Source organism: Porites lutea, chromosome 2, assembly GCF_958299795.1.
Source record: "Porites lutea chromosome 2, jaPorLute2.1, whole genome shotgun sequence".
Classification (NCBI taxonomy): domain Eukaryota; kingdom Metazoa; phylum Cnidaria; class Anthozoa; order Scleractinia; family Poritidae; genus Porites; species Porites lutea.
In genome coordinates this window covers 52,222,107-52,238,410 of record NC_133202.1, presented here as the reverse complement: position 1 = coordinate 52,238,410, position 16,304 = coordinate 52,222,107, and the positions used below count along the sequence as shown (strand labels likewise).

The 16,304-nt window shown below is 39.8% G+C and overlaps 1 protein-coding gene across 1 annotated transcript; it reads left to right on the top strand.

Moving 5' to 3' along the window:
- Positions 1 to 9,092: 9,092 nt before the first annotated feature.
- On the top strand, positions 9,093 to 13,805 carry LOC140928919 (gonadotropin-releasing hormone II receptor-like). The gene is made up of 3 exons (XM_073378719.1): positions 9,093 to 9,298; positions 11,574 to 12,241; positions 13,618 to 13,805. The coding sequence occupies exons 1-3, from the start codon at positions 9,093 to 9,095 to the stop codon at positions 13,803 to 13,805; spliced, it is 1,062 nt and encodes a 353-aa protein (XP_073234820.1).
- Positions 13,806 to 16,304: the final 2,499 nt, after the last annotated feature.

Below are 16,304 nucleotides of genomic sequence, written 5' to 3'. Positions count from 1 at the left end.
CATTGGGAGGGAAAAGGAAAGCACAAGAAGGGAAAAAACAGTGTTTGCTTTAAGTGTCCCAACTACAGCTGTATTTTTGTCTGGGACTGTAGGTTTATCACTTGAATGACTCTGAGAAGAAAAAAAAAGAAAGGAAGAAAAACAAGATTTTTAAAATTTAACATACATAAAAGGCCAGGGTTGTTACTAAGATTTCGAATTGCCGGCTAAATACAACAAGTAGGGTTTTGGTTCAATTTTTCGTCTATTTTCCTATGAAAGTATCCGGGGGAAATCCCCGACCCCGCCTCTTAATGACAGCCCTGTTTTACTATTGTTCTTTTCAAAAAATTGTACATAGTCTGGCAAGCCCACAAGTAAGGGCTAATCATTTTAAGTCTGACAGCTCAATTAAAAAACCATAGCTGTACCTTGAAAATTACAACAGAACCTTCCCATGGCAAGTAAGAATAATTCTGATAAAACATCCCACACTTCCCTGAAGCATTACAATACACTTGTAGCACTTTGGCTGTGTGTGATCATGCAGCTGCTCTGCATAACAAACCAGCCACGCTGTTATGTTATAAAGAGCATCCGGCACAAAGGAAATGAACTCTTTACTTATTTTGAATGCAATTTTGCATTGCCTCTTGCATTTCTGTCTAGGAAAAAGAATAAAAACAAAAACAAATGTCAATAAAGCCCAGTAACAAAAACAACATGTGAAAATCAAATGACATAACATAATAATATTCCTTTAATAACTGTCAAATGCACGTTAAATTTTTTCAATAAATTATCTTTGCATACAGTATATTTACCAGCAAAAAAAAACCAGACACATTTAACACAGTTAAACTGAAAATAGGTCTCAGGTACCCTTTAAGAAATACGCTTGTAGTTAATGGCAAAAGTTTCAGGGAACAAACCAAAAAAACCTGAGAGTTTTGGGTACAATGTATTTTGAGATGCAATTATAAATATCAGAAAACATTACCAAAGTATGCTAGTTCATAAACATGGAAAAAAGATATGATACTTAGGAAAGAAAAATCCAAATTTTATGTTTAACTATTCAGACCTAGCTCTTCGAATGGGAATGGGAGTGATGCCATCTGTCTTGTCAGATGGGCAGCGTTGTTTCAGATGTGTTTTTAGCTGAAGCTAGAAATACACACCGTAAAATTCCGAAAATAAGCCCCTCCGTGTATAAGCCCTTCCAAAAATGATATAAGCCCCCCAAGCTGGTAATGCAAGAAAAATAAAAACTTTCGTTAAACCACCCCTGCAAATATAAGCCCCTTTGGGGCTTGTACTTGGAAAATTGCCCTAAAATACAAAGTAACACAAAGCAAAAAAGATAAATTTAGTAGAGACGGCTGTTTTCGCAGGCTAAAGTTTTTGTTGTTGATTTTTTAATGAATTTAGCAGAAATATGGAAATGCAAAATTTTTGCATCTAGATTTCTAAGTTCAAATGCAGAATTTCTGCATGATCCATTTTTTGTTGTTGATTTTGTAATGAATTTAGCGGGAAAATGGCTATGCAGAATTTTTGCATGTAAACTCCAGGTTAAAATGCAGAATTTCTGCATCATTCATATTTGTTACAATTACTTTCTTTGATTTTTTCTGCAGTAATTAGTCCTTAATAAGACAACACTGTTTTCGCACTGCAATATTTTAGGCCTTTTTTTGACTTCGTACATTATCGTCATTTCTAACTGTAGATTTTTAGTGTAAAACTCTACTCAAAATAAATATGGGTTATTTCAACAACAATGACTCCGTTGTGTTTACTGTGTATTAGAAGGGTATTACTCTAGGGGCACCCAACGTCAATTTTCGGAAAATATCTGTTCGGAAGACGATTTGAGATCTAGAATTTTCGGAACATTTGTTGTAAAATTTCTTGCTCGCCTGCCTCTCCTAGGATTTTCGAACATCTAAAAAATGGTATAATTGCCCATTGTTAACGGATTTTTACCCTAAAAAGGTCACCTAGAATTTTCGGGAGCCTTTTTTCTGGCTGAAATTTTCGAAAAGGTAAATTTCGATCCCTATAATTTTTGGATCACTAGACTTTCAGCTAGGAAATCCGAACCGATGAAAAATTTGGGGGGGATAAAAATATGCCTATATCTACCGTTTAAATACTAAGATATGTTTAACAATGCTATGTTTAATCGGTTTTGAACTATATTCTCGTTGGGTGCTCCTGTTACTCTGGCTTCTTGTAAGAGTGAAGTCATAATAATAACCTTTTGGCGGAAATCGTGTTTTTTCCCGAGGGAAGTTAGGTTTTCTGACGGAATTTTGAAGTTTGGAAAAACACATTTTAGTTTGGAACGCGTTGTCTGTACTTATTGCGATGAAGAGAAAGATAGTTGGTTGATGAAGAGCACGAGAGCGAGGATGAGGAAAACGAAAGTTCTAGTGATGAAGGCGAGGATGAAGAACCAAGAATAAAAGATGTTTTGAATCATCTTTCCCAAGCGGTTTCGGTAAAGCGTGCTTCTGAATGGCCGCTTCCAAAGATATTTTATTCTGGACTCCCCGCGGACAATTACTTCGAAATAAACGTATAATTCTCGTCACAAACATCGCCGAGCTACTTGAGTATGTGTTAATTACTACCTCGTAACGATGACGTAACCAAACCTCGTGCGCTGAATGCGTTTCTAGATGGACTTGCGGAGTTAGGAATCGATAAGTGTTTAATCACGATCAAAAAGTTGCTAAGCGATTTAATAGAAAAAGAAAAAGACTACCGAAATAACGAAAGTACTTTCGAGAAGGAGAGCAATGTAGAAAGTTCATCGGATAGAGAGGAAGAGGGGGAGGAGATAGCTTCCGTGAATGCCAGTAAAGATGAAGACACCCAAGGAAGCGACAACGACACTGAAAACGATAGTGAGGAAACAGAAAATAGTAGCCCTGAAACGTCCACCACCATTCACTCTGAAAATATCTGTGAACATTGCGAGAACTCTCATGTGTACGGGACATTGATCATGAAATGTCCTAAATGCTTTTGCACGATTACTACAAAATTTCTACTATATGCGATCACCAGATCCTCTAGGAGTCAGAGAAATTACATCAAATAGGGCTTTCTTCGGTGTCACGATTGTTGGAGCAATTACACACAAAAACGCCAAGACGTTGGAAACCAATTTTTATTCCCCTTCTAAAGAGGAGAACGAAGAAGAGGATTAATTTCTATCCCTTTTAAATCGCTGTGTATTTGACCCTTTTTGTCACTGGTTTTCAATAAAGTTTTTAAAACTGTATCTCGTGTTTGTCAACTTATTTGTCGCGTGTTTTAATTGATCCTTGTTAAGCTATTAATTCTTTGCGTTTTTATGACAATAAGTCAAGTTTCTCCCTTGGGGTTTTTACTGTGGAGCCAATTTGTATGCAATTGTGGGCTTGTTAACCCGCATAATTAACTGACTAACGGCGCGTGAATTGGCAAGACCGTAAGCTCATCAAGCGCTTCAATAGTTAGTCGTTTCCTCGAGATAGAACGGAGAGAACGCTTTTGTAATGGTGAGTCAAAATTGAAATAGAGAGTTTTCAGCTCCACTTTGTGTATTTGTGTGTATGTGTGTTGTTTATATATCCGATTTTAAGCGCTAAATAAGAAGACATGTGTTGCTAGGCGATTACACTTCTTATTCCTATTTTTTTAGTAAAGTAGAATGGAGTTTATTTTAGAACCAAAAGAGTTAAGGTTTACTTTAGAACCACCTGTTGTTTTTTTATAGAATCTTTATACCCTGTGCAATACTTTCTACAGAGTCAGGTAAACAAAGGTTGACATTTTTGCTTGATAGGCAGTTTTTCGTTTCGCTGCGCTTCAACCTCGTTTTCATGATTTGCCCGAAAAATTAGTACGATTTCGCATTCGCCTAATCTGCTTTTTCCTTCTTTTGAAGTAGAGATTTTTTAGTTAACCTCTGTGTGTTGGTTTTGTTTATAACCGATTTTGAGTGAAAATAATTTAATGATTAAAGATTTTTCAGTTAGTATAATCTGCAAAGATAGCACTTCAAAATTTGCCAAACACAAGACAATAAATAGATGATTATGTCAAAAAAATCACTTTTTTATTTATGGATAATGAGTCTCAACATTTTTTGATGACGTCAACCTAGGATATTCTGACGTCACTTGCTCCTTGCCTACTGAAAATAAACTATGACATCATCCAATCTTAATGAGATGTATGACGTCATCGGAGTTAATGTATTCCGCCGCAAGTTAATGAAATTCCCCCGCAAAAAAACGGCCTAACCGGTCTCTCCCCAACTAATGACCGGAAGTGAGTTACAGTGTACTGCGCAAGCGCGACCAGTAAATTTCGTCGTCGTTGTGTCCTGGACGACGCCAGGCAAAGTAGAATCGCGTCGTCCTGCAATCCACAAGCTTCGGCAGGTATAAATCCACTGTTTTAATGCGATTTTTGAAGTCCTTTGCATTTTCTTATCCTCGTAAATCCAGGTATCGTAAGGTTCCTTTTTTCTCCTAACAAGCGATGCTGATGGGGACCTTTCGCGTGGAGGAACGTCTGCGACTCAACGACAGAAATTCCATACTGATGACGTAAAATCTGTCCGGAATCCGGTCAGAAGCGCTGATTGGTTGACGGAGTAGTTAAATTGTTTTAGCTATTGTTTACCAATAACAGACAAAAGACAAAAGGCCACAAAGGTCAAATGTAAACGCAAAGAATCCCTAACAAAATAGTCAATATTTGTGGAATATAGTCTTCTCTAGAAGAAGCTTTTGAGTTTTACTGGAGCTCGTTGGCAGGTGAACACAACACTTTACCAAAATCGACCAGAAGACACGTAAAATTGGACAAATTTGTATTTGGAACCCCATGACTACTGGATTTATTATATGTAAACATTGGTTTGCGTCATCAGTATGGAATTTCTGCCGCTGAGTCGCAGACATTCCTCCTCGCGAAACGTCCCGGGCGGCGAAGAGCGAGGAGAAACGGATGTTTTCGCAGGCTATTAAGTGGGTAGAAAAATTAAACATATCAGTGTTGGCTTGTTGAGTCAGAGTTTACTTAACCCTACAGAAAATGTTTTTACGAATATTGAACGAAAGAAACGGGCGCGCGTCGATGTTCAAAGGTCGTTCTGCATGATTTCATATGTAACATAATGCATCACTTTGAACGTGACAAGCGGCACGGATCGATTTGTACCGCTTCTTAATTTTTTTTCTCTCAGATAGAATGGTTTATTAGGTACAGTTTTTAGGAGAAACTGTCAATACTTTTCTGACAGGCGTAGAGCGCGGCTGGCGATGAGTAGTAATTTATTTTTGCATAAAAGCGGAAGTTGCTGTATTGACCAGTATGCAAATTTAATATTTTTACGGGTTTTGGCTGTTGTGTCTGCTTGGCCAAAACATAACTTATGATTGTTTTCTTCCCTTTACATAAGATAACGAAATATCAAAGGAAAAGATATGATCGTTCTGATCGTTTTTATTGTTTGAAAAAAAATTAAAAACACGGAAAGAAGAGTTGGTTTACGCTTCGACCGTATCCACGAAAATCTCAATTATCCCAGAAGATTCACTGATAATATAGAAAAGAAAATTAAAGATGACTTATTTTTTATTAAAACAATAGGCTTGGGGCCGCGGCGGTTTCACTGGGCGCGATCCATTCAACCAAAATTCCAACCGGTCCGACCGGGAAAATTGGTCCACCTCAAAAGGTTTTTTCGAAACTTTTCCGGTTGGACCGAACCGATCCATTGAGTTTTGGACCGAAATCTCTGGAAATTTTGGTTGAATGGATCGCGCCCACTGTTTCTCGCAATTTTTCACGGGAACTTGAGTTCGATCTGGCGCGTAAACTCCGTCACTTAATATTTCATGCCGCATTGATTCACCTTTCGAAAATTTATTTTCAAGTTTAATTTTACTGGTAAAAAGCACAGTTTTCCTATGTTTGACCCAAACATCTTAATGAAGTTTACGTAAACCTGCTGAAATTTTTGCTTTTCCCTCTTTAAAACCTGAACAATAATTCGGCCGCATTGCTAACGTTTTTGGTTTTAAATCTGAATGCCACGAAAACTTTGATGGGTTTCATAAGACAACATGCGTTGTTTTTGTTGTACCCAAAAGCTAAAATTACCAAGTTTGGTGATAAGCAGGCCAGTAAGATTCGTGTGCGTACAAAATACTTCTTCATCAGATGTATTGGAATCCTGGGCACCCCAGCTGGAATGGTTGGGAGCCCGAAGGGCTCCCCGAAATTTCATTCGGGCGACCAACTTTGAGGTCTGGGCGCCTTAGTTAGAATGCTTGGGAGCCCGAAATTTCCTTAGGGCACAGCCTTGAAGTGATAAATTTATTTGTACGTATCTAGGTAAGGCAAATCATATATCTTAATTATAGAGGAAATAAACTTTATATGGAAAACAGCTATCACATCAGAATGTCTCTTTTTCCAAATCTAAACTCTGACGGACACTCAGACTCGGTCTTCTCACTCAGGTTGCAAGTTGAATAATCTTCGTACGGAAAGCAGGTGTTTTTCCACTCGAAAAGGTCAGACAAGGCAAAAAATTATTCATCGTCATTGAAATTAGACGTACGGCTATAAAAATAAGATCTTGCATTGTTTTAAAAGACGCCATTGCGAAAACTTTGTTGCGAACGAACAGTTTTACATTTGTGTTTACATTCAGTGGCGTCGTCGTCGACTTACCGACCGATTGCATCTTAAGTATCCTTTTTTCCCACCGAAACTGACGTTCTCGTTCCAGTCTTTTCCCAGTCAACAGACGTCGTCGTCGTGAACTTCGTCGTGGTTTTAAGTTCCCTATTGTGTCATTGAATGAAAGTCGACGTCCTAAAAAAGGCTAGAAGAAGACCAAGCATGCATTGGGTATCACCAAGAGACTATAAAGGGGACAGAGAGTCCATCCCCCATATACACCCTATTCCATAGGTAATTCGTCTCGAGTTATTTTTAACACCACAGATCTCAAGGGGGATTAGACAACAGCCAATCACATAGCACGAATGTGTTCCGCGTGGATGACCCACGCTGAGAGCCACGCGTCCTTCGCGAAATGACGCAGAACAAAATGGGGGAAGACGCGGAGAGCGATTTTGCTATTCCTTTTGTCGACGAAAACGACTACAGCGAGATTTCTGCGAAAGCTGTGTCAGCGAAACCGAAATTAAAAAAGAATCGCCCTTCCTCTCCTGTATAGAGCTAACAGTAGAGCAGGGAAATCCTTAACACACCGAATATTCTCTCAGGATCATTTATAATTTACAGTTTGAAGAGAGCAATTTCTGGTTTGATGTTTATTTTTTTCAGTCTTCATAGCGATTATTCCTACCCACCTACTTTGTCAACTGTAGGCGAACCCTCCTAAAGCTGAATTTCAAGGGACCATATTCAAGCTCAGAAAGAGAAATAAAATTTCGTCGTTGCTTATTTACGTCCTCCATAAAACGCGAAATTAGGCATTTTCACGTCGTAGTCGTGCAAAAACGGGAAAGAAATGAACAAAAAAGTGTGTTGCACGTGCGAAGTTGTTTTTTTGCTAATTAAACCTATTGTTTTTTTGATGTTCTAGTTGTCGTCCGCGTTGTTGGATCTTAAACTCCCTAAATTGTACAAACGACCGGTTTCAATAGACCGGCGAAATTTCTCATTTTATTAAAGCACTGAGGTTACGACAACTTCGAGTTAAACTGATTTCACGGGTTGTCAAAGAGTCCAGCGATTCCTTTTTGCTGAGCGCCGACTCATTTCGCTTCAATATTCAGGAATGCTCTCGATCTTTTTACGCTTTCATTGCCTCTCGCCCGACATGTTTTGCACGGCGTTTGGTCATGCGAAACCTCCACGAAACCTCCACGCCTCGCGCGAGGTAACTTTATCCCGATTCTAAAAATAACTCGAGACGAATTACCTATGGAATAGGGTGTATATGGGGGATGGCCTCTCTGTCCCCTTTATAGTCTCTTGGTATCACCGAAAAATTTAGAAGAGTTTCCCAACTGCGAGACATTTTAATCTGTTACTGTGATCAATTTCCTTTTTGCAAAATTTAATAATTACGTCTTCTTTTTTGGTAAATACCTTATGCATCAGTCAATGACACCTGCGCCCAGCCCCCCCCCCCCCCCGGTTGACCCCAAGGCATTAGCATTTTTCTGGCGACTCTTAAGCTGTCAAATCCCCCGGGGTGGGGACGAAAAAAGAGGGCAAATGCCCCCTCCTCCGTCAACACTGCAACATTTTTCATTGATCGTACAGTCAAATAGCCGCCATTTTAAGCATTTTAATGTGCGATTTTTTGTTTCAATTAACGTCTTCCTTTGTAATAGCGCTAGGGTTCTAATTAAGACTTCACACCGCGACGACATGCACCAGTTTATGGTTTTAGTATTGATATAAAATTATTGGCATTAAAATTAATAGAACGCTGTAAAGTTATATGTTATACAATTTATTGCCGTCCTTGACAGATGAGCCAATCTGCTTTTTTTCCAGTAAAACCTTCTGTGTAGTTATATTCTGATAGGAAACCGCGTGTGTGTCAAAAGCTCGGGAATGGCCTGGGGGTTGGCAAATGCCCGGCCCCCGGGCAGTGCAAAATTTACAATATCTCCGTGCTATCACTTTAATTTAAATAACATGAAAAAAATAAGTAAATAAAAATAGGAAACATTTCCGGCTCAAACAGTATGGTTGGAGATAGAGGAGAAGCAGCATGAAGTAGAGTGTAATCGTGAGAATACAGACCACTGGGGATTTGATGTTAACCGTCATTTTAACCAAAACAATAATTATTTTTTATTATTGACAGATACATTTAAAACGTATTCAGATCCATTTTCCTCGTAAAACGTGAAATGGAAGCAAGATTGGCTTTGCTTGAATAAATACGACGTCGTGACAGTGTTAAAACACTAATTAAACAAGTACTTTTACTACTTTAGCGTGGATAACTGGCTGCTAGCGGCATTCGCATCGACATGGCAAAAAACGACGGTAATCTTTGGATAATCTTTTTATCCTGTTTTTACTTCTTTGCCTTCGCATTTTCGATCATGGGAAATTGTTTCGTGTTATCACTTTGTTACAAAAGACGTGGATCTTCATCGCTGAGATGGTTCATAGCCAACCTCGCCATTGCCGACCTTACTTTTGCATTGCTGAGTATCTTGGACATTATAAGTTTTCTTTGGACTTGGGTTGGCGGTCAGGTAACTTGTGAGATACAATGTTTTTGGATTGAAGCATGCTATACAACTTCCATAATGACCCTAGTAGTATAGGGCGCACCGGTTAGGCCGTTTTTGGCGCAGGAATCTCATTAGCGTGCGCAGGAATAAATTAACGCCAATGACGTCATAACCTTTTGTCTTGATCTCATGAATAAAATGCGCAGGGATGCCATTAAGATAAGGCCATGTGCTATTTTTAGTTGGTTTAGGATTTCTAGTTACTTTAAGGTTGATAAACGTCTTCGTTTTCGATTGGTTAGTTAGAAAATAAGAAACGTTTTTATTGGTTAATTCATCCTGTTTGAGGAGTAAAGTCAAACTTGTCCGTGACTTAAAATCACGGAGGCGTAATGTAATTATGCAAGTCCTATTTCCTGCTGCTGTGATTGTCCTAGTTCCGGTTCACTGACTTTTGGCGGGCAAATCGTGCATATTAATGAGGGTAAAGACAAACTAGCTCTTGTCCTATTAGCTGCTGCTGTGATTGTCCTAGTTCCCGTTCACTGATTTTTGGCGGGCAAATCGTGCATATTAATGAGGGAAAAGGCAAAATAGCTCTCTTTTACACTGCAAACTATGTTTTACTTGCCCCTCTCCTTTTCACAATTTTGTTATTTTCCTGCCGCAATTTTTTTATTCCCATTTTTCCCTCCTCCTCCTCCTCATTTCTATTGTTTTCCCTCCTCCACCACCACCACCACTACCACCGCCACATTTCTATTGTTTTCCCTCCACCACCGCCACATTTCTATTGTTTTCCCTCCACCACCACCACCGCCACATTTCTATTGTTTTCCCTCCACCACCACCACCACATTTCTATTGTTTTCCCTCCACAACAACCACCGCAACATTTCTATTGTTTTCCCTCCACCACCACCACCACCACATTTCTATTGTTTTCCCTCCACCACCACCACCACCACCTTTCTATTGTTTTCCCTAAACCACCACCACCACCACCACCGCCACCACATTTCTATTGTTTTCTCTCCACTACCACCACCACCACCACCACCGCCACCACATTTCTATTGTTTTCCCTCCACCACCGCCACATTTCTATTGTTTTCCCTCCACCACCACCACCACCACCACCACCGCCACCACATTTCTATTGTTTTCCCACCACCACCACCACCAACGCCACCACATTTCTATTGTTTTCCCACCACCACCACCACCACCGCCACCACATTTCTTTTATTTTCCCTCCACCACCACCACCACCACCACCGCCACATTTCCATTGTTTTCCCTCCTCCTCCTCCTCCTCCTCCTCCTCATTTTTATTGTTTTCCCTCCTCCTCCTCCTCCTCCTCTTCCTCCTCCTCATTTCTATTGTTTTCCCTCCAAGTTTGGCCTTTTAGGCCGTTTAAGCCTGATTTTGGCCTCTTTGGCCTTTCGAGGGAAAACAATAGAAATGAGGAGGAGGTGGAGGTGGAGGAGGAGGTGGAGGAGGAGGAGGGAAAACAATAGAAATGAGGAGGAGGAGGAAGAGGAGGGAAAACAATAAAAATGAGGAGGAGGAGGAGGGAAAACAATAGAAATGTGGTGGCGGTGGTGGTGGTGGTGGTGGTGGAGGGAAAACAATAGAAATGTGGCGGTGGTGGTGGTGGAGGGAAAACAATAGAAATGTGGCGGTGGTGGTGGTGGTGGTGGTGGAGGAGGGAAAACAATAGAAATGAGAAGGAGGAGGAGGGGAAAATGGGAATAAAAAAATTGCGGAAGGAAAATAACAAAATTGTGAAAAGGAGAGGGGTAAGTAAAACATTGTTTGCAGTGTAAAAAAGAGCTATTTTGCCTTTTCTCTCATTAATATGCACGATTTGCCCGCCAAAAATCAGTGAACGGGAACTAGGACAATCACAGCAGCAGCAAATAGGACAAGAGCTAGTTTGTCTTTACCCTCATTAATATGCACGATTTGCCCGCCAAAAGTCAGTGAACCGGAACTAGGACAATCACAGCAGCAGGAAATAGGACTTGCATAATTACATTACGCCCCCGTGATTTTAAGTCACAGACAAGTTTGACTTTACTCCTCAGACAGTATGAATTAACCAATAAAAACGTTTCTTATTTTCTAACTAACCAATCGAAAACGAAGACGTTTATCGACCTTAAAGTAACTAGAAATCCTAAACCAACTAAAAATAGCACATGGCCTTATCTTAATGGCATTCCTGCGCATTTTATTCTTGAGATCAAGACAAAAGGTTATGACGTCATTGGCGTTAATTTATTCCTGCGCACGCTAATGAGAGTCCTGCGCAAAAAAACGGCCTAACCGGTGCGCCCTATACTACTGACCCTGGTGCTGATCAGCTTTCGACGAATCAAGGCCGTACTCCATCCTTTCAATGCGCGGTTGAGTGATGCGGAAGGCGCGAAAAGGAAAGTGGTCGCTTTGTGGATAGGAAGCCTTGTGGTTTGTTCTCCTTTTCTTTATGCCTATCAGGTAACACTAGATTTAAGTGGTCAGATTATCTGTACAAACAAACCGTTTGGGGATTTAGGAAGACAGATTTGCTACAGTATTCACGCTGTTTGTTTTTTCATCGTTTCTCTAGTGTACATGATCTATGCCCAGACGGCTATTTTCCTAGCCCTCATACGCTCGAGTAGACGCGTTTTTCCTACACAAAACGCTTTTGCGACGTCATACACGAATCGCCATCGCAAAGTTGCCAAAACGTTGGCCGCTCTCACTTTAGCGTTTATAATATGTTGGTCTCCTTTCATGATTATTCGAACGCTGATGTACTTCCATTTGTTAAGCGAAGGACACGTTTGGAGAGCGTCTCAGCTTCTCGTTATGTTAAACACGGTGCTCGACCCGATCTTGTATGGAATTTACAGAGAAAACTTGAACTTTAGGCAGTATCTACGTCGAATCATCACACGTCTCACTTTCAGGCAAGCTTCTACAGGGGCAAGTGCTGTCAGGCAAAGACGAATGCACGAGCAAGGTGACAGAAAAAAAGTTCCGGTTCTACCTAAAAAATATACCATACTAAACTCACTGCTTCATACACAAGTTCGGTGTGAAAGGTTCATTCAATTTATAAACTCATTTTCATCCTTTCAATCCACGTTGCATTCTGACCTCATCATAGTGTGCTAATCCAATTCACGCACTTGCAGCAAAAGGCAAAAAAGGAAATCTGCGATTTCTGTGTCAAAAGAAGTTGGCAATGCCGTCTAATAGGCCCAAAGTTTACAATCCGATCCAAAACTGAGTCAGCTACCTCAAGGCCCTTCGTATATAAGCCCATCTAAAAGTAAGCGGCTACCTCTTCGTCCGATTGTTATCTGATCGAAAGGTAACCGTAAAGTCATGATTGATTATAAGGTGGATACAACAATAGCCGTTAAGTTATGAAGTGATGGCTACCGATGGTCTGTAAGATATGGTGAATCAGACTGACCACTTTTTGGCTTCAAAAAAAAAAGCTCGAATATGGCGACCAAAAGAAATGACGAATCTCAGCTCGCTATTGTGGAGTTCCAGACAATTTGTCCGCTAAATGCTGGAAGACACTTCTTGCTCCGTGAAAGGAAAAAATAAAACAAGCTGCAAAATTTACAAGTGTCACTTAGTTTTTGCGTTTGATCTCAGTAGATTTCGGAGGTTAAAAGAACTCCCGAATCTCCAACAGTTGTAATATATTGGAACACTGACTCTGATAGTAGCTTAGCCTGCGTGGCAAGCGTTTCCATTTGGCCTGGTTTCGGAGCAAAGAAAGACCGAGAGCCAAAATGTGAAAGAGGGGGTGTACCGTCGCAATTTGTAATAATCATCGCACTTTGTAATACCTGTCGCAACTTGTAATAAACCGTGTCGCACATTGTAATAAAAAAGCTGTCGCAATTTGTTATAACTGTCCATCGCACTTTGCAAAAAACTAAGCTGTCGCAATTTGTAATAATTCCATCGTACTTTGTAATAAACTTACATTATTTTCTTTGGTCAAACATGCATATCTTCCGACATAAATCTTTCTGCCTTAATTAATCACGTGACCAACGAGAATCGCTTTTATGAAAGACTTGAAACTTCCTGTGACATGTCACCAAAAAAAAATTTATGAGTCATTTCATATATTTGAATTCAAAAAATATTTAAATAACAAAAGCAACATTTAACAACAGAAAATTCATGAATAACCTGGAATTCGTCGTCCCAATCCATGTTTGCTTGCCACGTGACACTTGAAGTCTTCGGGGGGGGGATAATCCCATATACATGTATGGGCTAGGTAGGTAAGTACCGCTGAGGATCTCGAACCGTAAATAGGGTATCATTTTTACCTTGTTGGCTTTGTGTCTCTGGTTTGATCCTTAGATAGGGTAACTCAAGTAGTAATGGATGGTTTGGTTTATTATCCTTTGCATTTTCTGGAAAAAGACCTGAACACGCTCGGAAGAACTGCAAGGTCTTACGAGTTGTACACAGGGAAGGAGAATTTTTACTATCCCAAAGGATTTGCTTTAGAAGGCTCCATAGAAAAAAATTGTTTTAAGATGGAATGATACTCTTTTTGCTCCTCTATGGGACCAAATCAATAGAGAATAATGGACCAAATGGCCAGCCGGCTCCGCGTATGATCCCAAGTGAGTTTTATAAAAACAGGTACATACAAAGATAACTAATCAACATTAATTTTAAAAATGCTTAGGACCGTGAATAAGTTAAATGGTTTGAATGAGCGCAGATATAAATTATAAAAGTAATTTTGTAAGTTACGTGCTTGCAGATCGAGACGTCATCATCTTTGTTTACGAAGTACCATTCATATTTTGGCATTATATTGATGTTGGCGAAGTAAGTTGAATCACTCTCAAAACATTATTACAAAGTGCGATGGAATTATTACAAATTGCGACAGCTTAGTATATTTCAAAGTGCGATGGACAGTTATTACAAATTGCGACAGCTTTTTTATTACAAAGTGCGACACGGTTTATTACAAATTGCGACAGGTATTACAAAGTGCGATAAATTTATTAAAAATTGCGACAGGTATTACAAAGTGCGATGATTATTACAAATTGAGACAGTACATGGTTCGTGAGGAGAGAAGAGAGAAACGAAAAAGTGAGAAAGTAGAGAAAGCTAAGGGCGAAAAACGCCTCGTTTCTCTTTCCCTCTCCCCCTTAGCCTGCGAGCAAGCTCTATCGGGCGTTCTGGCGAAGAGGCGGGAAGAGGAAGGAGAGCTTGCAACTACGTCCCTGGAATTTGAACATCTGCATCGAAAAAGTCGATACGAAATGCTGATTGGCGGAGATGACATTAACTAATGACGTCATTTGCCTTGGCACGTTTTGACGTTAAGCCGTTGGCCTTGCACATTATTTGGAAGGGGACGTAAGAACCCGTAAGAATCCGTGACATTGTTCGAATTAAAAGAGTAGGAGGTATCGTAAGCCCCGGTGTCATGATCTATTTGGCTGCTTTGTGCCGTCACTGGTCTAGCCTGGGTGGGGAAGGTGAGATCAAACTTTACGTGCTCTTTTGCCCCCGCAGTTTAGCCAGTGGCTGCAAGAGAGAATAGTTGGCATCCATTTATTATACTTTTATTAAAATGTTATTATAACAAAAATAACGTCTCTTAGTGAATCAAGGAAAATTTGAATTTTGTTTTCACTTCAAATCAGGAAGGGAAGGGTACGGCTCAACTTTCTTTACGTAGTTGTATTTCCGTAAAATGCCAAAAATATTAAAACGTTATCACTTTTCGTGAGAGGTTTTTCTACTGAGAAATCATAAAACGTTTAACTGAGCTTTTTTTAACTATTATCGATCGATATATCTTAATCTTTCCACTAAAAAGGATCCCGAAACGGAAAAGCTGGCTGTCGTAAAGCAGATTGAATTCAAGAAGGGTGTCGTTTCCTCTGGCGGTATCTCAGTACCTCATAAGTTTTTCTAAGCTCTTTTCAGAAATTTGCTCGTTATAAAATATAGATAATTAATTTACAAGTGATGTAAAACGACCATTTGAAGTTTTATGATAGTATGGGAGCTATGAAGAGTATCTGACCACCTTGCGAAGGTACAGGAGTTACACTGCATGGTACACTTGATCACAACTCTTTCTACACTTGTTACGTAACAATACAGGACTAACAACGCACAAAAACGTTAGGAATTTAAATCGCCCTCAAATCAGGAAGACAAGCTTCCTCTACGCTTGGCCTGGCTAATTAAACGGTTTTGATATAGGCTGAATGTGAGAAAAATCTGGCGGTATTAAAGCCGATATTTCACGTATACTTGAATTATATTTTTACACTTATGTAGCCGGTGACTGATTAAGCCAGTTTAGAATTACCCTGCGAGCAGAGGCCCTTCGATCTTCCTAGATAAGTCGGGAAGAGGAAGGGACCCCTTCCTCTTCCCGACTTATCTAGGAAGATCGAAGGGCCTCTGCTCGCAGGGTAGTTTAGAATTACTACTCAAAGGAAATCGCATCGAGATTCAGGGATCAATAATTCGTTTATTTTGTTTTATTCCTCTCAACATCGGGGTCAAGAATAATTTTTAGAAATTCGAAACTGGCCCAGGCGAGCCTCTGATCCGTGGGAAGGATTGTCAAAAGTTAAGATCCTTGAAAGACCGCAGACTTAAGAGACAAGGATTGCATGGAATTGCCTGATAATACATGTGAGATATCGTACTTTTAATGCCAATAAAAATATGGTGGGCCGTTTAGGAAATGTTTTTGTGATAGCTGTAAACCGTTGATCGTAAAAATATATACTCTCTTAATATTGAGGCTGATAATAAAAAACACCAGCTTTTAGAACACGTACCAAGTTTTATCGCTAACTTGAAACAGCAAAGGGAACTGGGATGTAGCATGACTAATCATATTCTACATGTATATCGACTGTCTATATCATGCCATGAAAATATATGTATTGAAAAAACCCTACCGACACAACAAGACAACAATATAACAGCAATCTCTGTCTGATCTGCTCTGTTGATGTGTGCCAGTCGTCTTCAAACAACCTCTTTTGGTACTT

What these genes read in the sequence shown, in the direction of transcription:
- LOC140928919 (XM_073378719.1), top strand. Translation starts at nt 9,093, where the DNA reads ATGGGAAATTGTTTCGTGTTATCACTTTGTTACAAAAGACGTGGATCT. An exon ending in GAAGCATGCTATACAACTTC is followed by an intron (nt 9,299 to 11,573) that starts CATAATGACCCT and finishes GGTGCGCCCTAT; the next exon opens with ACTACTGACCCTGGTGCTGA. An exon ending in AAGACGAATGCACGAGCAAG is followed by an intron (nt 12,242 to 13,617) that starts GTGACAGAAAAA and finishes TTTGATCCTTAG; the next exon opens with ATAGGGTAACTCAAGTAGTA.